General features: G+C 41.6%; 2 protein-coding genes across 6 annotated transcripts in view; one reads left to right on the top strand and one right to left on the bottom strand.

Moving 5' to 3' along the window:
- LOC139103298 (very long chain fatty acid elongase AAEL008004) overlaps nucleotides 1–22739 on the top strand; it is a 35318-nt gene extending 12579 nt beyond the window's left edge. For 2 of the 4 annotated variants that reach the window (XM_070657818.1, XM_070657817.1), the window contains exons 2-7: nucleotides 11948–12100; nucleotides 14606–14796; nucleotides 16643–16726; nucleotides 18137–18193; nucleotides 18430–18535; nucleotides 19093–22739. In XM_070657818.1, coding sequence (XP_070513919.1) covers nucleotides 12043–12100; nucleotides 14606–14796; nucleotides 16643–16726; nucleotides 18137–18193; nucleotides 18430–18535; nucleotides 19093–19652 — 1056 coding nt within the window. In that variant the 5' untranslated portion in view covers nucleotides 11948–12042 and the 3' untranslated portion in view covers nucleotides 19653–22739. Of the gene's footprint in view, nucleotides 1–11947; nucleotides 12101–14605; nucleotides 14797–15908; nucleotides 15990–16642; nucleotides 16727–18136; nucleotides 18194–18429; nucleotides 18536–19092 lie in introns of all 4 variants that reach the window. The other 2 variants (XM_070657820.1, XM_070657819.1) reach the window with 2 other exon arrangements.
- On the bottom strand, nucleotides 22371–25975 carry LOC139103291 (uncharacterized). 2 transcript variants are annotated; one of them, XM_070657805.1, is made up of 9 exons: nucleotides 25723–25975; nucleotides 25500–25618; nucleotides 24755–24999; nucleotides 24457–24686; nucleotides 24114–24383; nucleotides 23719–23904; nucleotides 23411–23652; nucleotides 23034–23348; nucleotides 22371–22972 (listed from the first exon to the last, which is right to left on the bottom strand). In XM_070657805.1, the coding sequence occupies exons 2-9, from the start codon at nucleotides 25580–25582 to the stop codon at nucleotides 22852–22854; spliced, it is 1692 nt and encodes a 563-aa protein (XP_070513906.1). In that variant the 5' UTR covers nucleotides 25583–25618; nucleotides 25723–25975; the 3' UTR covers nucleotides 22371–22851. The 2 variants fall into 2 exon arrangements, with proteins under 2 accessions (XP_070513906.1, XP_070513907.1); XM_070657806.1 differs by lacking the exon at nucleotides 25723–25975 and having other exon boundaries at nucleotides 25500–25699.
- Nucleotides 25976–26020: the final 45 nt, after the last annotated feature.

Genomic DNA, 26020 nt, shown 5'->3' with positions numbered 1-26020 from the left:
ATATTATTACTTTTGTAGAAAATTAGTTCAGGCGTTAATGAGATTCGGTAATCTATATGTACGGATTTTCTCAATCGGCGTATCGCGTAAAAAAAGTCTCGACAGTACTTTGCTGCGTCTATACTTGGCGGGATATCTAATGCATGTATAAATATATATATGTATATTTATTAATTAATAATTACATATATTACTTGTTTACATGCTCGTGTAAAAATGTTAATTAATCTTAATAGGCGCGTTGCTCTTCAGTATACTTTCATTGAAGAACTCGTTTACTTTCATGAACGATCAGATTGATTTAATTTAGCTCACGTAATATATCATGCTTCAACAAATCTTTGTCCATACGTTCGTTTCTTTTTCTTTTGCGCTAATTCATGTGTCATGCTCGATACATAATCGAACTCTCAAAGTGCGGGAAACCGCGCTAAATTGATATGACGAGGTACTTGACTTGTTATTACACGTAATTAGGGTTTATTTGGAAAGCGGGGAAAAAGGAGCACTAGGTAGACCTGGCAATTATCACCGGCAAAATAAATCAGAATTAAACGGTGGCCCGTTTAAAAGCGGCTACTTAAATCCCGGGTTTTTAAATTTAATATTCGATCTCGTTTCTGTCTCTCGTTCGATCACCCTCCCCATTTCGCTCTCAACGTTTTAGAACTTTCAATTTCGAGACATTCGCAGTGAAATCGCACGCACGCACCTACGTTTCTTTTCTTTTTTTTTCGCATGACTTTAAATTTTGACCCGTAAACATTTTTTTTTTCTTTCTTAATTACATCATTAAATTAATAGAGCGTTGGAAAGCTGTGCGCGAGGGGACCGCTGCTCTAGATTAATTGCGGACAACTTTCAGGCGAGATACAAATTAGACCTCGCGTCAACGTTATTTTACGGTAGCGCGATAGAAGCGGTGTACGTTCTCGTGGAATCGTGCGTAAATCCGGCGAGCGAGATAGTCGCTTACCCGGTTGACCGGTATGCCGGCTACTGTATACAGTAACGCAATCGGTAAAAGCTGTTGTATAATCTACGCGAGAGATGCAAAAAAAAAAGTAGGAAAAAAACGCGCTGCGTACTTTTTACAGTTTCGAGCAAGCGTGCGGTGGGCGCGTGCCGGAGAACGCGATCGCGTGCCGAGCGATTCCTCGATCAATCCACTTATCAGCGCCGGTGACGATCGACAGGCGCGGATCTCCGATCGTGCCGGTCGCGGTTGAATCGCCGCGCGGCGGGTCTTATCCGGCGTGGCTCGTGGCGACACGTCAACTTATCTGCCTATTACGTGAAACACGCCGCGTTGCGACACGGCCCCGGCAAATTTTCTGACAGAGATCGAAACGAGTCTTGCTTTCTCCCGAATTTTTCAGCTCGGTCTGCCTCGTGATCTTGCGCGTGCGTCCGCGCGCGCGGATGTGCTCACATTTTTTTTTTTTTTTTTTTCCGGCTAGCGGAGGAATCCGCGATCTCATGCCTCGCCGACTCACCGGACCGGTCATTAACGTCGGTTTCATTAATAAATGAAAGTCGCACGGCTCGGCCCGCGGCATATGTGTGCTATTCACCTGCCAAGGCCGGAGCGTCCGTTCTCTCGTATCGCGCGTTTGCGTTTATTTGCAATCGGTCACGTTTTGTTATCTAGTCGCTAAGCTCATTACACACCGAGGCTACCAGTGTCTTCTGACTGCCGTATTTACTTTCGTTCTGACGGCAGCGTACGCGTCATTTTTTTTTTGTTTAATATTTTTTTTACGGTACATTTACGCGAAGAAGTCGTTACACGACAGAGGGTAATAATCTTCGAACTTTGCCATCGATGCCGGTGCGGTAAGAAATTTCGGCGAGGCCGTTGGACTCGTCGAAGCCCTCGGACCGGTACTTCGAAATTATCTCGTAATTTCTCCGGCGAGCAAAAACGGCGGCGCCCCGCGCACGTCGCGAGGTGTGATTATTCGGCGGGGTCTGAAAAGGCAGCTGATAACAGGCTTCGATCGCGGCAGTTTTCGTTCACGGCAGTCCATCAACGATGTTGAGGAAGGACTTTAATATGGCGCTTATATAAGGGGATTCTCTCCCTGCCTTTCCTCCTCTTTCTTTTTCTTTCTCCCTCTTTCTTTCCACGCGCAACCATTAATGCGTTACAGCGACTCTCGGCGAGTTACAACTTCATGCAGCTATGCACTTTCCCCGCTCGCTACCACTCCGTTGCCGTTGCGGCTGCTGCCCGATCGTTTCCCCGCGGCCCATCGATCATCGATTCGCACGCGAAAATGAATCGGTTATTCCGTCCGACCTGGACCTGACCCAACTGGATTTTTCTTGTTCGCCATGCATTCTCGGAAATGCCAAAGATAGCGGCGTGGCGTGCATATAAGCACGCGGAAATAAAAATCTCGAAGGTCGACTTGCAAGATCCAGGATCCGCTTTCTCGTCTCAATTACATCATCGACCTTACGATTTCGTGATCCGCTCGTTAATCTGATGAGATAATTCTACGTAACGGGATAATTCGAAAATTCGCGAGGATTTTCACGTCGGCTTAGAACGATTTAATTTTCAATTTATTCGAAAATAATTTTTAAATGACGAAAAAAAAATAATAAATCGTGATAACGAAAGTTTCGCTTTCCCCTTCTCCCCCCCCCCTCTCCCCCAATTCGGCAAACCGACTTAGTGGTCGCTCGGTGCGTTAATGCAATCAATACGACATATCTATAACCGCTTTAAATCGCAAATAAGTTGTTTCGATTATTTTTTGTATACTAATTTTTCCACGATAACGCGACGATCGTTTCAGCGAGAGTACAAGAGAATTCGACCGATAAATTACATAACGGAATGGAAAAATGTCGGTTAATTTTTTCTGCGCTGACGAAATTATTTAGCCAACGTTATCCAGTTTATGGTGATTCCTTAACAGTTATGTTACTCGCAATAACGGTCGACATTGCGATACGCTATGTAAATATGGATTTTGGTCCGCGACGTAATCTGAGCGTTCAAGTCGCGACTTATTTCGCTCGTAACGTGTCTCGCGGCTTCTACGCCACGTGGAAAACTTCGTCGGGTATCAATTGGCGTTGGCACTAATGTGAAAATGTAATTAACGGGTCGTTTGTAGGCGTGTGATTTCGATAATTCGGCCTGAATGCGTTTCAAAAGGCCTCGCCTCCTCGACGCGCTCCTGTGCGCGCCGGCAATTTTCGCGGGGAGATATTATTAGAGAAAATTGGAGCGTTCTTGAAAAGTCAATCCGCGAGAGCAATTATACTTGAATTCCCGCGAGGTCGTGTTCCGCTCGAGGGAGCTATAAATTCAAATGAGATTTTGCGGACTAAGTTTTCAAGTCACCTTATACGGGGTCAGCAGGAAACACAGCGGTATTTCGTACCTATTCAATTTAATTAGACGTGTCCAGGCTAATAGGGGAAAAAAAGTAGAAAAACCCGAATTAATTATTATCTCGCGGCGACACGCTCGGATCACTTTTACCGTCGCCGATCGAATTTTAATTCGCGAAAGGTATAGGTACGCGCGCTCCGAAACGCTCGGCCAAGTCGGTTTTCTAAACGTGAAATAATGGAGTGGAATAATGCAGTGAAATAATGTGGAGGAGTCGTTTACGTAATCGTTAATCAGTCTCTCGGCGTGCGGCAATTCGGAGCGTTAGAGCTGAATTTTTCACATCGCTGATTATCGTCAATTCACCGATGAGGTAGCGTGTTTCCCTTGGGATCGCAGATGCGTCGGCTGCAGCCACGTTGTGCAATCCTAGAAGAAATGGCAAAGGCCGCGTCTCGTCCCGCGGGTCATTAGAACGTCGTTTCATCGGCATCGCGAAGTGGCTGGCTCGTTCGCGATGGCGATTTATCTCGAAACGCAGCCGCGGGTTATTCATGGACTTAACGCTCTCGCGTCATTCGCGAACCTCTCCTGTCGCCGAACCCCATGATCGGTTTCTCGTCTACCTGGCCGTTTCGCGGAATCGTCGGTTGCTGCAAAAATTTGCGGCTTCTCGTAAAGCCTTATCATTACCGACGTCGTCGCAGCCTCTCGCGTTCTTGTACATACATACACGTGCCATCGCACGGTTTAATTTGCACGGCGCGGTAATGCGTTGGACACACTCGGGATGTGCGATCGAGGACACCCGCTGCGAGCAATTAATTTCAAGTAGAACGACATTAAAGTGGCGAGCGCTTAATTGAAACTCTTCTAGTTAAGTCTTGGGAATCCAGTAAAGCCCTGGGAACAGCATCCCGCCGAAATTCGCGGAACGCGTTAATCGCGCGATTTTTCGCAGTCGCCCGTGTGCAAGAGATAAAAGACGACGAGCAGCGAGATGCAGCGTCTCGCCTCGTATCGCGGGATAACGCGTGTAGGTTAGTGTATTTGTCCGCTCAAATATGAACAGAAAAGGCAAATGTTTATCCGGTGCATAAATCAGAGGGGCACAACCGTCGCATCCGGTGTCGCGTTCGCGCGTGAGATTTCGCATCATTGGCCGCGTCCAGCGGAAAAAGGTGCTTTGCAACCGTTATAAAAATCTGAATTCAATCAGATTAACAATTTTTTTTTTTAATAGTTGCCAAGTAGCTTCATCCGCTGAACAACGCGAGCATTGACTGCCTGTGGCTTCTTAAAGAAAATTTATTTTCACCCAACTGAGCCACGAGTTCGACTGTTCCGATATTTCTAAAGTCTCTTCGGACTTTTTTTTTCTCTCTCAAAACGCTGACTTTTGCTATTAAAATATTAAGATGTGTATACACTCAGCAAACGAACACAACGATCGCGGCATTCGTCGATGATGTATGTTGTTACTATGTTATTTTTCTAATGATCGATTCGTTTGGAATGTTCGCTGTTTGTTCGGTGTTCGTTTGCTTAAGTGCATACTTTTAGCGATCTGCTTCTCATCCCTTTTTCTTCCGCGTAACGCGTTTATGTGCAATTTATTGTTAATAGGCAAGATCCGTTTAACATAACCGGTTAAACTCGTAATTGTAGTAACCTTCTGTTTTTATTTAATCTTTAATATTGCCGGGGCACCAACAATGTTTCCTTTAGTCAATTATTTATTATATTATATACTTCGGCTAATTTTACCTGCCGTTTAATTCGCTATGTGAGACGTACATTATAAGTTTGCAAAAAATTTTGCTATACGCGAATGATGAATTGGCGGCGTACATCATTATGATTTGTAAAAAATTCCGTGCATAATAATGTTGTTCGAAGTGGTGCATTAAATATTTATGCGTTGGATACATTATTATTATGTCGATTACGCTAATTGAACACTAAAGCATCATTTAATTTACATTTTTTGAAAACAGATTTTTTTTGCATACACGATTGTCACCGCAATAATTATGCTCTTACGTTTAAGCACGTTTTTTTTCAAACTATTTAAAATGTTTTTTTTTTTTTTAATAAAATTTATTATTTCTTTGTTTTTTATTGTAAACGAAGTTTTTACATCTTTCTTGATTTATGTTATTACTTCGCAAAATAAAAAAGAAATTTATGAAAACACAAAAAGTAATGATTAATTAATCCGCGATGAATTAAGATATAAATATAATTTGGTAGGTTTAATTAATTTCGTGTGTGTTATTTCGGTTTTATAGTTTTATTAACTCTTAGTCGATATAAAATTATGGTTGGCTTCGAAATTAATTATATTTTTTTTTCACTGTACGTCTCTAAATACGAGGCGGTCTCTGTATCTCGCATAATCTCGCAAAAATACGGCGGATCGCACGTAAAAATTGTGCACGGAAAGCTGCGCGGCGCTGCAGTTAAACTGAATCTAAGGCGTTAACCAAGTCGCTACTCAAGGTTTACGCAATTAACGAGCTGATTGAAGACACGCGACCTCGAGCACCCGCCGCGTTGGAAAGAAGCAACACTTAACCTTGACGAAGTGTCGTTTTCGGCTGCGGTAATGAATATTGCAATTAAGAAGTCGGGTCGAAATCACGCCGCTTGATCCGCGATATCAATCAATCACGCCTTTCCTTTTTATCTTTCATCGCACCCGAACATCAATGTCTTATCCATATATTATAATATTTGCATAATCACTTACGATAAGAAACAGCTTGACGGACAAGTGACTTATCATCACGATCATAAAAACGATACCCTCCTTTTGTTATCACTCAGACACCGGTATATTATTATTATTATTATTTTAATTATTTTAGTCGTCAGGTTCATACAAGGGTACCGAGAGAAAACATATTTACTTTTGAACCCAACCATGAGTTTAAAATATTTTCACTGTTCAATATGATCGAATTAATTATAAACATAATTGACTCGATTATATTGTTAAAAAAATCGTAAAATTACGGTTGTGCCCGAAAGTAACTATAATATATTCTTCTCTCATTGCGCGACTGTGATTTTTTCGCGCGACTTTCACGAAACCTTCTAACGTCTGTCGAAACTTTGGTCTCTCTCAGGCGTGATCGAGTGGACAATTACAGTAATCGCGTGATGATCAACTGTGAGGCGATAGCCGCCTCGGTACGCGCTATTTCGACGATCTCGCGTGTGTTTGCGCTTTTGTAACGTGCCGCGATAATTTCGAGCCGCGCCGAGTACCGAAAAATGAAGTGACGTCTTCGAAACGCCAGTCATCTTCAGATACGTGCCATTCCAATAATTTCGCGTAATAACAAGCAACATCGCGGCAAAATTTAGCTTTTCTTTATCTCCAGCGTTGTGCAAAAAAAAAATATATATATACTCGAGATAATTAAGTTTAATTGAAAGATTAATTAATTTTTATTGAACTTTTTTTCTTACGATTGACCGTTGATCGCGTGCTCTGGCGAAAAATCGGAATTCGCTGACGGAGTTTCTAAATCTATTCGATCGCTTGCTGATGACGATAAGCGCAACGCTGAAAAACGCTCCTCTCTCATTCCAGCCTCCGGAGTTCGGGAGAAAGTACGCGATGTTTACACCCTGTCTGAACGAGGAGCATATTGTTGTCGGAGACGTAACCGCGAGATAGGCAGCGTTACGATAAAATTCGCGTCACCGCGTACGCCGGCCGCGTTAATCGTTCCGTATCTCGGGCCTCCGATTCCGCCTGCTTTTCCGGAAACAGATTACGGCGGGCCGTACGATAGCAAACGCGCTTCACCGTGCCTTTTATTTTATTTGATTTTATTTTTTTTCTCCGGTTTTCCTTTCCCCTACTTTTGCCTTTCCTTGCCCTGCCGCGATCTCTTCATCCCGGCCACGATTACGCAATCGCGTCGCGTAATGCGAGAATTCACGACGTGCGTTTGCACTTTCCGCGGATTCCCAGGCTGCAGCGATTTGACACCTGTCGACGTTCAAGTATTGACTAATCTCTTTCTCTCCTTTTTCTTTCTTTTTCTGATTTTTTTTTTCTTTTCTTTTTTAACTCTAATCACATGCAATCATTTGTAAGAACGGTAATTTACACGTTAAAACGAAAAACGCGCCGGGCTGCGGTTTCATGTCGTCCGGTCCCCGCGATTACGATCCGCTTTCAGCTCCTGCACGCCGATTACCGGCGCTTAAATTGATACGTTAAAATAATACCGGTGACACAGAATTTGTAACGACCGACGATTATTATTACGTTACATTGCGCTCGATACCTCCTATATATATTCATCACTACCGCTTTTTGAGGCATTACATCGATGATATTTAATCGAGGTATTAAACCAACTCTCTTGGAAGAAAATTCTCAACCACGTAATGATTTCCTAAAATATTTCGCAGTAAATAAGATAAAATAAAGTTTTTTTTTTCTTCTGGATATCATTCTTCTCCAAGGTCTTATTTTAACAAAAAGATTAGATTCCGGGTACCCGAACGTTTAAATTACGAAGGAGATTAGTCGTGTCTTTGACGGGTAAAGTGCATCAGTTCTTCAATCGGCAGACGCTGTTTAATCTCGTAGTTTCATATGTCAGTTTCGCCGAACGGTTAGCTGCGTACGTTACATCGAAGTCGTAATCTGCGATAGTCGTCGATCCAGCACTTTTCTCCGGCGTGCTGGACAGTGACAGCACGCGACCGCAATTTCTCGGAGTGTCAACGACGGCATGCCGGGTCCGATAGGCCTTTCTCCGTTCCCTCTCTCTCTCTATCTATCTTCTATCTATCTCTCTCGCTCGCTATCTCGCTTCCTCTCTCGTCACGTCTTTGTCATCTTTCTCCGTTTCGTTACTCAAGCGCGCGAGTTACTATTACTTAAGACCACCGGCTGGTTGCGTCGCATATAATAGTTACACTTGCACTTTCGGCTCGCCGCGGCATCCAGCGAGGCTGGATGTAGAAAACTCCAGCTCGATAAAGTCGAGTACCACGGAAAGCGTTACTTTTACCACCGCGCTATTGTGCTATTGTGTTATTGTCCCGCACCTACCATGTAATATTCGAGGAAACCCATGTAACATGAAACGCGCGGCGCGTGTACCCTTTCGCGAGCAACATCCGTGGAGAAATTTATCGCGCCGATCGTGATTCTTTGTCACGAGCGAGCGAAAATGATTAACGCACGGATTTATACGATTAAGCTTACCGTTCCCGGTGCCACAGATATTTTATTAGATCGTGGAATTTTCTGCAAAGCCACAGTTTTAGCGACGCTTTTTCGTTCGGTGCTCGTTCAAAGCGACCTCGCGAGTCAAAGCGAGACTTCTCGCCAGCGTCGTTCAATGCGCCTTCGCGATTGGGTGGAGTTTTTAACGAGGGCAATGAGGAATCTTTCATTCGGGCGCGATCAATTGGAGCGGATGACGGAGATATAGGGGTCGGAGTCCTCTGGATCTAACGCTGGTGCGTTCGTAAACTTTCCTGCCGTTTAACGCGGCCGAGTTCACGAGTATTAGCGGCGACGATCCCCGAGCTTGAGGCCACTTTCACGAGCTGTCGGCCCGCGAGATTGGACGCGTTCCAGTGGCCACCGTCGCCGACGACACCGTCATCTTCGTCGCCGTTGGTGTGTCACGTCCCGATTTAACCCTTCGCGAGCAGCGCCGCACCGCCCTGTGATTATCGTAAAAATCATTATGCAACCGTGGCAGATAGCGTTCCCGCCGTTTATTTGCGCAAGTAGATAAAGTCGCGGCGGCCTCGTCGTGCCGCGACGCGACGTCACGCTGTTTTTTTTTTGTAAAGAACAGGGCCGTTCTCTCGCGGATCGTTTCTACAATGCGCGAGGTAAATTGAGAAGTCGATCGACGGAATTGAAATAGAAAATTATTGGTCGGTTCGATCGTTCTGCGGGTCGGGAGGTATCAAGTGATCTAGAGGAGATCGCCGTTGACACAGACCGCTTGTCGTTGTCCGGCGATTTGATCTCGGCTCGTAAAGAGGCCGTAAACAAGACGTCGACAGGTGTGTCGTCTCTAAATAAAGACACTGCCCCAGGGAACTTTGCGGAGCGCGAAAACGGCCCGCAAGGGGGGAAAATGAATGAACTCGCGAGTTCGTTCGCACCGCCAGCGTATACGTTGCGTACTTAACAGCCCGGCCGGCGAGGATACCGTGATCGAACGGGCCCCCGAAGTGGTCCAGCGGACGCGTGATTACGCGAGGCATTACGCGAACGTCAAGCGAGATCGGAAGAGATTGCGTCAACTTTGGCGTCGTAACGAAAGGAAAATCTCAAGTGTTACAGTCGGCTCGTAACTGAGCACGCGGCGTAAAAAAGAAGACACGTCCGTGAAATGTACTTCGCAGCCGAGCAGAATCGGGGCTCTCGGTCAGCGTGGAAACGGTTTGTGAAACGCTTGTGCGAGATTCCCGACGTTAATAGGATGTTAATAGGCAGACGAGAAGAAACACCGCCTCCGTGTCTCTCCCGCGTTCCCTCTCTCTCTCTCTCTCTTTCTCTCTTGTCCTCGCGATTAGATTAAATGACGATTTCAGGTAGTCGAGCCGGACGGCACACGCTTGCGCAGGTGCGACCGATTCCTTGCGTAACGCACACGGCAGACACGCACACGATCTCGGCCTCCGCGCGGCCCGTTTTCTGTGCCGCGTGCGCGCGCGAGCGATTCTGTTATAATGTATACAGTTTTCGCAACGTAATCCCGAGGTATTTCGCTTGCTCGGCGCGTTTTCGGCTTTTCGTTTTGCAAGCGAGTAAAATATCTAGCGCGATCACGATCGCTCGTGGGAGGACTGCGGTCGCGACCTCCATTCCGACCCGCGCGGCCTTTGATCTCGCGCGAATTTTCCCCTTCCCCCGAAAAAAAAAAAAATAAATAAAAAGAACGAAAGAAAATTATCCACACGCGATTTCGCACGTGATTCCGATCGGTCGATTTCATTTGCCTGCGAAAGGAATTATTACAGCGCGTAAATAATAAACGCGTCCTTAGTTCCGCGAGCGGAAGTGGAAACTGGTTTATCTAATCGCGGCTGAGCCGAGTATCAGTAATTAAAAGCAGCTCTGAAAATCGCCGCGTAAGATAGCGATATCACTTACTCTCTTCGGTGAGCATAGCGCTAATGGTAGATCTGCGAATAGATTAGCGAGCAGAGTTCGCACATTTCTTTTCGTAGTGCGGCGAAATTCAACGGGTACCTCGCTAAGCCCCGATCGCGGCTGTTCGGTAACATAATCAATTTCGCTCTCCGCCCCGAAGCGTAGAAATCGATATCGACACTTTCTTTATGCGAAATATATCCTGTAATCTTCGTGCAGTATTTAATCCCCGGCCTGATCGAGCTGCCCGGAGATATTATTCAAAAAGATAAGCGCTGCAAGCTCCGCTGGGGGTTTCGCTCGAGTATTTTTAACGCGATAATACTCTTCGGCTTGCGAGCGTCGTTATCAAATATCATTCACTCCGCGAAAAGTGTCGGGAATGTCTCGGCGCGAAGTTCTTTCTAATTCCTCGCGGTCTTAAAAAGGTAAACACTTTTTGTTTTCTGCTTTGCCAACGGACAGGCCGACGTGTAGCAAGTGGAGCGGCAGGCTTGAGCAAGCGGGGACACGTGCAACGATTGTTAATTTTTAATCGCTAGGTAGCGGAGTCGTTAATTTCCAGTTTTCAAGCGGTTCTCTAAACGTTACTTTCACTGTCGCGTTTTTTCACCTCGTTTGCCCGGCGAATTTCAGCCGAATCGAGGGGGCCAGGGCGGGAAAGGAGCGCGCGGCCAGATCTGCACGTTTGTGCTCGTTCTCCCCCGCAGCCGCGAGTGAAATTCAATTTACCGCGGTGCGCGTCGCACGTACGAGAATGGTTCAAGGCCGCCGTCGGCGATTCATGGTCGACCTGGCGAATTGCGCGACGGCATTGCCCGATTGTGCCGTGCGGCCGCTTTCGAATGAAAAATTCGTTGGCACGTAAGTCGCGGCGACACGTAACCCTCCGCGCGTCGAAGAACTTGAATCTCGATGAATTCGAGCGACACGCTTGGTCCAAAACGCGGTACCAATCCTGACGAAATCCTGACCCGTACCGTTTCGTCCAAGATCGTCGCACGTCATTAATTCATAAATGACTTCTTTTTTTTTTTTTTTTTTGAATATAAACTTTCTCGGAATTTAACCCGAGCTACGCACTTTATACATTTGTTCGATTCTGAGGTTCGTATTTTTCGACGAATCTCTTTATCGACGAAAAGACATTTTTTTTTAGAAAGTGATAGTTGTATATTTTTGTCGATTTTTGTGGATTTGTGTGCTCAGCTGTGTTATTTAATCAGATCAGGTTAAATGGTTTGTTGTTTTACGAAGAGAACTTATTGTTACATGTGTTTCGTGCAATTGAAAGCACTTTTCTCCTTTCATTCGACTGGTTTTTGCATTATTATACGATTCCGTGACCAGAAATAAGGGATATCGTTACCAACACGAATCTCGTAAATGATCGTTTAGAAGAACCGTTAAATATAATAAAAATCAATTGTTTTCCGTTCTAGACGAAGAGACGACTGGCTGAAAGTAGGTGATAGAGTGGATGATCTTCGGCTTTGCATTTTTATCCAGAGTAAGTCTGTGAGCAGTACGCGGCAACATGTCGATCATAATGCACTATATAGACCGGTTCCACGACATACTGGACAAGAACGCAGGTAATTATTAATTAGCAAGTGCCAAATTCCCCGCGGCGTTTACGAGCAACGACTCGGATTTCAATGATAACGGTGACGAAAACTCGGGCCGTTCAACAATATATGCCGTGTTATTCGGTGACATCACCTGACATGTTATAATTGACGATTACGTAGCCGCGCGATAATTTCGAGAGTTGGACGCTGCGTGGCATTAGAGTCCTTCGGATTTACATAATTGATGTGCGGGAGAGAACAATGTAAATAGCGGACAATGATATCGTTACCGAGCGTTATTTCCTCTCTAGGTCGTCAATTCTTAGAGAGCTCGACGTGGAACGTTTGATTTATATTTACTTTTCAATTGCGACATTGTTTACGCGCTTTTTAATTCACGGCATTATCAAGTTCTGCATAAGTCGTAAAAAATTTTTTTATAATTGTTTTGCAAAAAGAAATTAATTAAATCTTTTAGAAAAGCGTAATATGTTTTAGATCCCGCTTACTCGGATATGATCTCGCTTGAGCAACGTACATAATTATTTTTAATTAGATTCAATTATCATCGTTTATAATTACGGCTGAAAATAGATTCAGTTTAAGTTGCACATGTCAGGTTTCGCAGGGACGGCGTACTTTTATAGACGTCTTATCACTCTTTACGCACGGTCTGCATAACAAAATATGCGGCTCGGCAATTCGCGCGGTTTGTCAATGTCAATTTTATCGCGTCCGCGGCCGCTGGTTTCGCGTCGCGCGAAGTGGAGCGGGCGATTGTTGGAGAACTGTTTCCTTGAGACCATCACTTGTCCCACTTTGGACCGCGGTAACGAAATGCCACTTTGATAATCGCGCCCGTCGGTTCGTGCGCGTAAAGTGGAGTAATTCTTTATTCCACGCGGATGGCCGTCTGATTTGTCGCAACGTGGGCGCTTCTTTTCGCAACTCGCCGCCAACGAGAGGAATCCAACGCCCCGGCAGTTCTACGTCGCGATTAACAGGCTAATAATGTTGCCAGCTGCCCGTCCGGTCAATGAGAACAGGCTGCAGCGTTTATCGATACGTCAATTAACGCCCCGGCGAGATTAGCATGGAAAAACCGCGCTGCTCGACGTCGAGATTAAAAAAGCGCCTTATTAGCACTTTACATTATTAACGTCTCGTGACCGCTCGATTATTCATTCCGCGGAAGATAATTCATTTGCATGCGGAAGGTGCAAATTGTCTGATCTGCGTATGACGTGGACACAAGGATAATATTGAAAACCTGACGCGATAAAGGAAACGTTATGCGGCTTCCGAGTGGGACTTCGCACGGGTAAACGCGTGTTTTGCTACCGTGTGAAAAATGCAGGTAACGCGCGCGCGCGTGTTTAATTCCCGGCGACACAAATATTTTTTCTTGATGCACAAATGAGCTGTTTTTTTAATTTTTTTTTTTTTTTTTTTAAATTGAAATAGCAGCGCACGTGTCGCGTTTTCTTTTTTTCTTTTTCCGCGAGATGGAATTTGGCGTCAGCGTGTTCACGGGTGATAATTAATTTTGTCTTATTCATATTTTAATTACACACAAAGTTGTTCGCGCTTACTGAACAACTTGCGGCCGCACATGCAAATGCACGATTCTTATTTGTATCCACCCAGTGGTTAGCTCTCTGCAATTGAAACGTGTTTGTCACTATCCGATTATCCGGCGGGGAATCTCAAGGAACGCCTATAGAAATACCAAGGATTAATTTTTCTTCCGCGCGGGGAAAACCGAAAGGGTGATCGAACCTTCGAAGGATGCGAAAAATGTGGCAGACACGTCTGAAAGGACGCCACGGAGGGAGTTGTCCTTCGGAATGACGTCGAAGGACGAGCAATTTTTATCGTCGCTAAATCATGGCCGTCAGAGTGCTCCGATTATGCACGCGAGTGGGAGGAAGAGCGAAAGAGTTGAAAAGGAAACTGTTCTCTGTCGATAATAATCGTGCTTTATAGTAAAATAAATAAATAGGAAAGATGTTATGCTTAGCAAATCGGTGATGATAAGATTAATAGAATCCACGCATGTTTTATTTTCAATGAATTATTTTAATAATAGAGTAAATCATTATTAACAGCCGTTAAGTTTTCAATTATTTTACGATTTTTTATTATTTTTATTGTTCATCATTATTTACGTTATTATGATCACGAACCTGAAAACTGACAAATGACTATGTCTGCGCATAGTTGTACATCACGCTTGTCGTTTTCAAGGCTACTTCCGATCGCATCGCGCCTGGAATAAATTAATTGACGTAGGTTTTGTGTAATTTCAGTATCGAAATATATTCGCTCGAAGTTGCGTTTAAAAATAAATCTGCGGTTTATTAAAGCACTTTTGCTGCACTTTTTGCCAGCTTTGTATCGCGAGAAGACCACATAAACGAGCCAGACGAATAAAGAGCGTCGGGTCGCCGAATTATGCGGTCCTTTTGAAAGAAGATCGACGTAGCTTCGAGGTCACTCTCACGAAATAGCTTTGATGTTCCTTTACAGACACGAGAACGACTAATTGGCTGTTGATGAGGTCGCCTTTTCCCACGTTGTTCATCTGTCTCAGCTACGTCTACGTTGTCAAAGTGCTAGGACCGAAGCTTATGGAAAACCGAAAGCCGTTTCAATTTAAAAACACCCTGGTAGTCTACAATCTGTTTCAAGTGATCTTTTCTGCCTGGCTTTTCTACGAGGTGAGATTCTGTTCGCTAGTTCTGCCACGGTCTTCTGATAATCCGACGCGTTTTAAAAAAAAGAAAAAGAAAGAAAAAACCAATTCTGTCCGTTGAATTTTTCAGGAGACGTAAAGGGTTGAATTATATTTGTTTTATTTCAGCTGTTTATTGACTTGTTACTTTGTCAAAACAAATATTTCGCGTTTATTGCACTCATCGTTTCGGAATTTCGGACCAAAGTTTGCATTCAATATTTTTGTTGGAGAAATTTTTTTTATATTTTTTCCGGTAAAAATTTGTTTTTATACGGCTACGTGTAGCAAAAAAAGCTAGTCTTTGATTGTTGTAAAAATCGTAAATCTAATTGGCATATTTTCTTAATTTTAGTCGAATCAGGGAGAACCCACTACTCAGATTTGCAATTTTTGCAACAGCTGAAAAGTTATTTGTTCCGCTGAACGCAGCTATCGTTTTTATACAATTTCAGCACGGAGTCTTAAAATATTTTGTGTCACGATCCGAATTATTATTCCGAATACATGAGATTGCAATTACTCGCATGCTAATTTTTATTGAAATCTCTTTTATTTATAACTCGGAGATTCGCCAGCTAATTTGAAATCAGCTTTTAAGCTCATCATCGGACCCATGCTCGGTTTAGCGGCGCAGCATTCGTCGCGACACGGTCGAAAACGAGTGATAATAGTCTTGGGGTATGATACGCTGCTATTTACAGTTGCGCGATCTAGCAATTCCGTGATTTTATCGTCGGCAACCACCGGAACGTCCAACGAAAACTTTCTATCTTAACAGTCGCGATTACGTTCGATTACATCGCAAATAAATACGTTTGTCACTGGTGCATTCCCCGGCATTCCCACGAGTTCGTGTCTCGTGGCCGTAAAAAAGGGAACGATTGAGAGCTCTTAATCGTCAGAATTTGCATGTGTTACTGTTACACAACTATTGAAGATGTTTGCGTATTAACGCAAATCCGCGACCTGGTCGAGTTCTCTTCAGCGCGTCGCGATCAGATTGATTTGAAACCGCTAAGTTCGATTTCGCGGCGCGAAAATGCACCAGTGGCAAGGATGTGCAAGGCAGGATTGTACGTTTCTTTCGCAACGCAGTGCCTCATGGGCGGATGGTGGGACCAGTATAGTTTCCGGTGCCAGCCGGTGGATTATTCCAACAGCCCTACCGCGATAAGGGTAAGTTAGCCGGTTCGATCACAGCCAGACTGTTCAACTGCCTTCTGACGACATACCTCAACGAGACGACAATTGCAATAGAAATCAGCGAATCGCATCGGGGCCATTGATGTATGGATGAAGGCTGCTAATTAATAAATGTGTTATTTTTAGATAAATTGTTGCCTTCTCGAAGCGGAAGCTTGCGAAAGGGTGTAAATAGCGCGCCGGCGATTTGGAGCGTGGACAGAGCTTTGACGCTTTACTCATTATTTTGGTACAGAAAGCCTAGCTAGCATGCTCTTCGAGCGATCTTTCTCCGCTTCGATATTCGCTATTTCGGCTTTCGAAAACCGAACGTTCTTCAAGTGTTCGAACGCTTGTCGCACCTTCTTCGGGAAAGATTTGCAGCTGAATCGCGCGCTCTGTTTTTCGATTTTTATTCCTCGGAATGAAGAAATTTAAATCCGTAACGTTTCCTCGCGGTTCTTTCGCGAATCGAGGACATTGACTGCGGATTCTTTTCTTATCGAAGGTGCGACATTTGTCAAGTATTGTATACGGTATTTTAGGTCGTACGCAAAAGTAGTTGATAAGCTTGTAATGTATGTGCATCTATTTTTTTTTTCTTCATTGATCAACGGCGAATGGCCTTTGGGCGAATGTGGTTACAGATAGGGATATCCGGATGGCTGACTGGAGACTATTCTCTAAGGTGCCAACCTGTAGACTACAGCGACAAACCTGAAGTGCTGAGGGTGGGTGATCATTCGTGATTAACAGAATTCTCCCTCGCCATTTGATTTTTTTTCTGTTTGCGTTTGTATCTAACTTTGTGAAACGCTTCATAAAACTGGTTAGTAATTCGAAATTGTGATATTTTGAGCGAAGTGCCATATGCTCATTTTTTATTAGTATACCACGCATACTAAAAAAAAAATAAATTACTACTTATTGTGTTTTTAAATAACATTTAATTGAAATGAAATTTGTATGGAATACTATTTTACATATGATAGTCTTGAAGGGTTAACTTTGCATACTTCATATGATTTGTGAAGTATTTATAAATTAATAACTATTATCAGTTGAAAAAATTATTCTGAGAATTTACAATCCTTCGTAACTCGATGATAACCGGTTCTGTAAATAATCCACATATCCAAGAGCGTAGCAAAAGATTAAGAAAACTAATGTTCCTCTGAAATTTTCAAATCAAGGCTGAAAATAAAAGACCACAGGGAGGGAAGAGATTAAAATTATGAATGCTCTAAAAAAATGTTTTTTTATGTTATTTTATTTTATTTTATTTTATTTTATTTTATTTTATTTTATTACGTAATATAATATACCATTTAATAGTAAGTTACGTGTGAATTGTTTTTATTTGTTTATCGATTTTTTTCTCCAAAACGGCTGAGTTTAAAATGAAACTTTGGCTACGCTCTTGCAACAAAGTATATATACGCTAGAAGGAAGATCCAAAATAGTGCAGCATGTAGAGTAGCGAGCTGAGTAGACTTCGCGAGAACGACCTCGTAGTTAGAGGCTTGTGTAATTAACACTGTTTAACACAACGCTGTGTATCATTACGTCTCAGAGATGATACGTGAATTTACGTGGACATTTATTCGTCACATTATCTTCTGTTATTGTAGTTCGTACACACTGTGACGGTACCGATAGTAATTTTCATGGACTCTTCTTAGAGTATAACATCATGACACGTGTATCGATGTACAATGCCACGAAGTGCTTTTAGCAGCAACATTCCTGATAATCGCGTTTGTTTTTACATTTTTTTTTTATCTCTAGTTTTTTACCGTTCACGAGACAATTATCCACGTTGAGTTGAATTGCTTTTACAAACGTAGTACTGCAACATGTGCATTCTTCTTTCCTTCCTTTCCGTACTTTTCTCTATTTCCGTTTGAGTAAGACTAATTTTGTCATTTGTAATTGCATCGTATAAAAAAGTGTGCTTAAAACTGTTCAAGTGCGTAATAGAGATCGAAGGCAAGATCTTCGACAGGAATGTAAGAGTGTCTCATGCTTAAAGACGTAGTGTTTCGAGTAGAGTTAAAATTCAAACAGAACTTCACGCATAAAATCACTCTCACTTGAAGGTAATTAAAAAGCTTCTGTTAATCGACATTTTAAAATCGCAGATGGTCCACGCAAGCTGGTGGTATTACTTCTCGAAATTTACCGAATTCATGGACACGGTATGTACAGTTTAAACGTTTCACCGAAAGAAGAACATAGTTACTTTTGTACCCAGCCACAACTCTGTAATATGGTTAACGCTAAATATGATCGAGTTAATTAAAAATATAATTAAGTCTATCATAGTTATCGTTAGATATAAAATTATGGCTCGGTTCAGAGGTAATTATATTCTTTTATCTAACTAGGATGCTTACAGTTGCATTTTCACGGTTTTAATTGCGTGTACTTTCAGATCTTTTTTGTGCTGAGAAAGAAAAACAATCACGTATCCACGCTGCATGTGATCCATCACGGCTGTATGCCCATGTCGGTCTGGTTCGGTGTCAAGTTCACGCCAGGTAGGGAGAAAATTGTTTACGCAATTTCTCACATATTGACGCGTATGATTCCTGCATTGCAGAAACCCAGCTGATTTCGCAAAACCGATTCGTGTCAATGTCAGGGGAGCGATCACTCGCAGTATTCTCGGTTCAATGTCTCACTGGGAGAGAAACATAGTTATTTTTGATTTCAAAAAATTATCTTATGATATTTTTACAATTTTAACATTTTAACAATAAATATGACGCGAATATTTTTGTAATTCGATCATATTTTGGGTTAAAATTATTATGAATATATAACTGGATCGAAAAGTGACGACCATATTTTTCTCTCAGTGTTTATAAATGTGAATCGTCAAACGTGTTTTTATTTATTTTATTTCTATGGATCGTTAGAAATTATGTAGTTAATTAACGGCGACGAGTTGTAATTAATTTTTTTTTTGTAATTAATTTAAAAAAAATGCGTAATATTTAGCAAAATTAGTAATTGATGAACAAGTCTAATTAAGATTCTGATACTTAGAAATGAATGAAATATGAAGAATCTTATTAAGGATCGAATTTTGTAGGTGGCCACTCGACCTTTTTCGGCTTGCTGAACACTTTCGTTCACATCGTGATGTATACGTATTACCTTCTTGCGGCAATGGGTCCAAAGATGCAGCCGTACCTCTGGTGGAAGAAGTACTTGACTGCCTTCCAAATGCTGCAGTTTATCGCCATCATGGTCCACGCTTTCCAGCTGCTTTTCATCGAGTGCAATTACCCGAAAGCGTTCGTTTGGTGGATCGGCTTGCACGCCGTCATGTTCCTCTTTCTGTTCAAAGAGTTTTACCAGCAGAGTTACCAGCAAAAAAGGCCGAAAAAGCTGGCGATGACGAACGGCGTAACTAAGGGCGATCATCAGTCCAAAGGCAAGCACGTCAACGGCGTGGCGAACGGCGTTTCGAGCAGAACCGCGAATGGAACCGCGAATGGAATCGCCAACGGAGCCGCGAACGGCGTTGCGAACGGCGTCGCCAACGGCTCTTCGCCTAGGAGGAGAGACGCAGCTGATTATTACGTGAAAGGCGAAAGCCTGGCAACGGAGCTCAACCTCCGAAAACCGTTTACAACGAAAGTCGAGTGACCCACGAGTGAGCGCATAGCCTAGTCGATCTTCTCTCGCTACGACGTCGTGTTTTACTTTTTCTTCCGCGGACTCGCCGAAGGACTAGCGGGCCTTCTTCCCTCTGTCTCTCTTTCTTCAAATTGCCGTATTGTTTAAGCACAAAGGGTCGAAGGCCCCTGCCGAAATCGATGCATCTTTTCTATCGTTAAAGAAGAAGAGTACAAAATTACGTCGCACCTATTCGGTTCGCGGCATAACGACGTGCATCGTTGCATTTCGCTGATGACAATGTAGCGGCGAGCGCGATTGTTCACCAGCTGGATCCGAGCAGTAGCGCGCGATCGTAATCCAGCGACTGAAGCAGAAGGATATTCCGGCTGGATCGTGTCTTGTGCTCTCGCGCTTGTAGACAAAAAAGATGAGCAGTTTAAATCGGTTACGAGCAACACTTGCGCATAAATAATTGTGTAGTTTTTGTAACGACCTTCGCGATCATTCGCGACACTTGCGAAGCAAATGATTATTCTTGGCTGATGACCGATTTATGTCGACCTGCGCGGCGATGAGGCAACGATCGTGTAGGAGGGAAAAAGTTGTTCCGGCAACTACGTTAATTTTGCGTAATTAAAACTATGCGAATCTTTAAAATGGTCCATGACATTTGCGACACATATTATTTTTTCCGTCATTAACTGTTATTAGTTTTCTCGTCAGCTTAATTAATTAGTTCTCATTTCGGCAAGCGACATTTTAGCGTATTAAATTAAAATTAAATTGCCGACCTGAAGTCGACGGCAAGTTTCGAAGACAAAAATCAGGAAAGAATCAGTTTGAAATAAAAGAATGCTTCCGGGTATCCAAAGATTCTGCGGCGAGGAAATCACAGAGTGATGAAATAACTTATTGGCCGCTTTCGCAATCGGAAATACTTGGATAATCGTTTTCAATTCCGTTCTCCACGTATGCGACGGGGCGCGTTGCGGACGATGTTTTCTCCGCTTTGGTAAAAATAAACTTCGTCAAGGCTTCGCGAAGATCGCGCCCGGTCTCGAAAATCACGGGCTAGGTGGCGGCGTGGTCCCCTCCCTATTACATAAGGGAAGAATTACGTAGATAACGGTAAATTACAATAGCAATTTGGCACGGTGCCGTTATGTAATTAGTCGAGAAATCTTTTCGTTTGCATTTCAACGACTGCCACGTGTAGAAACATGCATGGATCCGGTGGCCTTAGGTGGCCGAGACGCGGACTTTGAAATTTCGCGAAATTTCTCGATTACATAAAAGCGCGAGAGAACGCCTGGGATCGAAGGAAAGTTCGATGGAAATGACGATCTTCGGCCGAACGATCGGTCTTGCAAAGCCGCGTGTCGCTGCCAATATTCATCTTTCTCTCTTAAAAGTATATCAATAGTCTCAACATTATAGTTACATTTATGCTTTATGCAGTTTACAGAAAGAGTTAAGAAATTTTTTTTTTTTTTAATTGAAACGGTTTGTCGAACAATTCGGTGAGTAGGTCCAGGTCCATTTGATTGATTTGTGAAAGTATCTTCGAATTAACAGTCTCGAGCGTCACATTCGCGCGGGAGCAGAAAGAATACGATCGTGCCGGCGTGTCTTGGCAAGACAGGCGTATCTTTTGCTCAATACTTAAAGCTCAAAAGCATCGGTTCGAAATGCCAGTAACCGACCACTGTGATCGTGTGCACGTCGACTCGCGAGAGGGACTTCCCGACGTCTTTTATCCCTTCGCGCGTTTAGCGCGGCCGCGCCGACGTTCGGTTCCGGCTTCGCAACGCCTTCTATTCTGCGGATGTGCTGATGTTCGTCGCAACTCGCAGCTTCGGTTGTATTATTTAACGCGTGTGAACGCGCGCGCGAAGCGCGCAAGGATTTGGCATTCGCCAGCTTTTTCGGTCGAAAGGGAATAAATGTCGAACTTTTGAAAAAAATTTTAATTCAGCAAAATAAGTAAATACGCTAATATTTCTTTCTTAATTAATTTATTTTAGTTGTCCATTTATTAACCATTACTGGTAAATGTTAATAAGTTTTTATATTTTATTTCCGAAGCCGAAGTCGATTAAAATCACGGCCGAAATGCCATCTGCCTTGCTCGCTTCGCGCGCGTCTTGTATGTAATACATAGCGTCTTGTACATAGGTAGGCTAGTTTTATATATTACTAAAGAAGAGTCCGAGGAGTGCGACGACCGTGCCACACTTCGAGGCAATTAAAAAAAAAAAAAAGAGTTAAAAAAAGATCTAAGTTCAAGGGCTAATTTATATAAATCCACATGTGTATATGTAATAAGAAGCGGAAGTTGTATGAATAAAATCGTACGTTGGGGTGCATGATCGTCATAGTTGCGGCTACGTACATAAGGAAAACGATAATAAAGTCCAAAGGGCGCCTCGAATTTTCGACTTTTTGGGTCCGATTACTGCCCTTCTCATTCGAATCTTGCGATTCGATAACGTAGATTGCAGCGAGCGTAGTAAAGAGCTTGTTCGTTAAATTTTCAGCTTCCACAAACGTGCGTGATCTGCAATAATTGATACGTGTACCATATGCGAATGTTCGTGAAATCCATGTAAACAAATTTTCGGAATAAACCGTGAGCTTAGAATATTTCAGCTTGACAAGTTTGAGCTGTCAATTTTTTGTTATAGTTGATTTTTTTTTTCGTTAAATATCGAATATATATATATATATTATGTATATATATATATATATATATATATATATATATATATATATATATATATATATATGTGTGTGTGTAATCGTTGGAGCGATGAAAAATGTTAAATACGCGCGTATGGTACAAAGAAAACACATAGACATATCAACGAATTTTCACTCCCACTCGGTCGAGAACTTGAAGTTATTTTGTTGCAAGTCGTTCGCCGAGGCGGGACCTCAAAAGCGAATTACAGGTGTGCGCCGCCAATCTCGATAGGTAACAATATATGAAAATTCCAAGTGCTCTTACATTAAAAGAATTTTTACGTCGTACTGTAACTGAAATTTATTAATCACATAATTGGTTAACGTGTATTACGTGATGTATTTTTGCGAGAAATATAAGTTTATTTACTATGTCTGTGTACATTGAATCAATGCCTCCGTGGTTTGTTACAAAAATATATGTACATGCAAAAATTCTTTGAACACATGGCAATATCAGTTAGACAGACGGCAAAATTTAATATTATTTACTATTTTGTATCATGTATAATAATAAATTGTAACGTTGCAACCAATCTTTGAAGGTTACACCATCTACAGTAGTTTCGTTAAGCGCCATTGCTTTTTGTACATCTTGGTTCGCCCTAAAACATTATTAAAATTAAAATCATTGCAACGTCTAATTGTTTCTATTCGGTAACTTACCAAGCACTCAGGACCATATTAAACAATTCGATCTCTTGGCGTGCTTGATCGCATACTACTGTGGCGAGATTCAGTAATTCCAGACTGTTATAATTGCATTTTTCTTGGGACGGTATTAATTTGTTCGTGCACTCAATATCCTCAGTTGACGGCAAACAGTACAACTTTGTGTAAATTGTATTAGCAATCACGTTTCCGTAGCAGTGCATGAAGAAATATATCGGCATTTGTATTATCGGGAAGTAAGGCTTGAGTCTCAAATATTGTGGATTAACACTCGCGATAAAGGCTGTATCTAGACCACAAGCCGCGTGCCTGAAAAAAATTCATCACATTAGTAATAATATGTTAAGATAATGTTAAAAATTTTTACCCACCTATACAACCCAATATTTCCCTTCAACATTATTTTCCGTAAGGCATTAAGATCTAAAACGTTATAAAATATATCCAGTTCGATGTCCATTGCATTATTTATGCATTTCACATCATGAAAGTCGGTTTGTAACGCCACTATCCTCGGCAATTCGCAATGCAGCTTCTCTTTCTGTTTAGCTACAAGTGTCGATGTACAGTTTAAAACTGCTATAGATTGTTGAATGTCTTTTACATATTTTTCCTACAATATACTCAATATCAGTTTCAAGAATGAAATAAAACATAGAACACATGTAGCAATACATACTATCTGTGCGTCAATCGTCTCTATTTCGGTCGTTAATCGAGCTATGTCGAGATTGAGCAGGGAATTCTCTTGAATAATATTTTTCATTTCCTGAACTTCGTTTTGCAGATACGCCTGTTCGGTTTCTATCTTTTTTACCTCCAATTTTAAAACTAACCACGCGTTTATATCTTCATGAGCTAACGACTGCAAGATAAAATATATATTAAAATGTGTTTTTTTATTAATACTAAATATTACAAAGAACTTTGCACGCAATATTTATTTTTACTTCTTTTATGGTAAAAAAGTGTTTTACATTTAATAAATTTCAGAAATGAATTTGATTCGATTTGTCACGATTTTTTTTGAAGATAGTGATATATTATTTTAATATGGTACTTTTTTTACGTTACCTCTATCAAATTCATGTACTCTATTATGCGTTGTTCGTATATAGTAGCCTTAGTGTCAGACAATATACGTTTCGAAGTCATGTATATATACTGGCCACACACTCTTGCAATGCCGAGATCTAAATTTTCACCCACATTTAAACTAGTAAAATTTTTCTTAGTCTCCAGTTTCATTAAAGTGTTCAGATCCTGTGACAACGCTTGATACAAGTGTGTCCACAGAGTGTGCACATTGATACCACCTAGAGAGCTTAATACCTTTTTCCATATCTATTATCGAAAATTTCACTTTTATCAGTATCATTGTATGCAGATTATTTTACATCCTAAGCAAGTGGCTTACTTGTTTCCTATCTGCAGATGAGTGACGCAAGTTTGCTACTAAATTCAAATTCTCTCTTAACTTCTGTTGATCTAGATCCTTGGAAGTATTTGGCATTAAATGCTGGCACACTTGTCTCATGTTGTCGCAATCCTTCTGTAACTTGCTGGTATCGATATGTTTTAGCTTGAGAAAGTCCTTCCTTGTGCTAATTATTGAACACTTGCTCCTTATATTTTTCAATTGTTGCTCTAACAATTTTACAAAATTTATTAAAACTGCATTGAAAAAATTACCGAGAGGATAACATTCATCTTACTTTTTTGCCTAACAATATAATCCTGTTCTTCATAGTCTTCTTCCATTGCAGATGCCTGTTGTTTCAGAGCGCTGCTTTTGAATTTCAACTGATGTAAATGTCTCACAGATGAAATTACAGGATCGTTTATTTCATGTTTCAGTTTGTGCAGCAAAATGTTTTTTCTTATCTTACATGCTTCTGTCAATGAATATGTGGAGTTGGAAATATCCTCCCATAGTAGTTCTAATATTCCTTTGCATAATCTGATAAAAAATATGATAAATATAGTATAATGCCTCCGCTTTGAATTTTCTTCAAATTTGGAAAATGTGTTTGTTTTAATGTCTTTAAACTTTTCTAAGAAAGAAAATTGTTGCTCAATTTTTTTTTTATAAAAAAATTTTTTTATGTTGGTAAATAAAAAAATGTCAAATTTATGACTTTAAATATACCGCGCGTGCATTATTCTCTGCTATATGTATAAAGCAGAAAATCGTTATTTACAATAAAAAATAATAGAATAATAACGTTTCTCTATTTTATACATACACATAAAAAAAAATTTTAATAAAAAAGGAGAATTGAGCGACGATTTTCTTTCTCAGGAAAATTAAAAGATATCAAAATAAATATATTTTTCAAATTTGAAGAAAATCTAAGGTGGGGGCGTTATACTATGTACATATTTACCAAAAATATTAGATAAAACCGTATGATAATAACGTAACAAGCTTCAAACAATAATTACAGAAATTATACTCACGTTTTTTTCACTGAATCATTATATATTGTTGGTGGACACTCCAGTTGGCGTGTCCAGGCAAAGTTATCAACAATCTCGTTCATAACGTGATTCTTTGTTTGCAAGAAAATACAGTAAATCTGCAAATAATCCGATAGTACAACACACAAATTATTTTCACAGTCACTTCTGTTTTACATAGGATATGTCTTAAAAAAAAAAAAAGAAAGAAATACAAACGTACATGGGCAAGCTTTTTGTTTGCGACAGATTGCGATAATTAAATTTTCACTATCATGTTGATCTACATTTTACGTGTAATAAACACGTAAAACAAAAAGTAACATGTTGCTTACACCGGTTATATACGAATTAAAACCATGAAGTAAGAGTAAGGAGACCCACCTCTACTTGTGATTGTCGTGATGGCGTCCGAAGCTCCGAATTTTCGAGCCAAGGAAGCTCGAGAATCACAAGATAGAGGCAGTACTATCGGCCACCATATTGAAACGGTGTAGCTATTCAACGTAAGTGCTTCTGTG

This window comes from Cardiocondyla obscurior, linkage group LG06, assembly GCF_019399895.1.
Source record: "Cardiocondyla obscurior isolate alpha-2009 linkage group LG06, Cobs3.1, whole genome shotgun sequence".
Classification (NCBI taxonomy): domain Eukaryota; kingdom Metazoa; phylum Arthropoda; class Insecta; order Hymenoptera; family Formicidae; genus Cardiocondyla; species Cardiocondyla obscurior.
This window is presented reverse-complemented; position numbering and strand designations above follow the sequence as displayed.

Excerpts from the sequence above, each read along its gene's own strand:
- LOC139103291 (XM_070657805.1), bottom strand. The coding sequence starts at position 25,582 with ATGAACGAGATTGTTGATAACTTTGCCTGGACACGCCAACTGGAGTGT. Across the intron at positions 25,000-25,499 it reads AATGATTCAGTGAAAAAAAC|ATTATGCAAAGGAATATTAG; the intron begins GTGAGTATAATT and ends ATTTTTTATCAG. Across the intron at positions 23,905-24,113 it reads AGTACATGAATTTGATAGAG|TCGTTAGCTCATGAAGATAT; the intron begins GTAACGTAAAAA and ends TTTATCTTGCAG.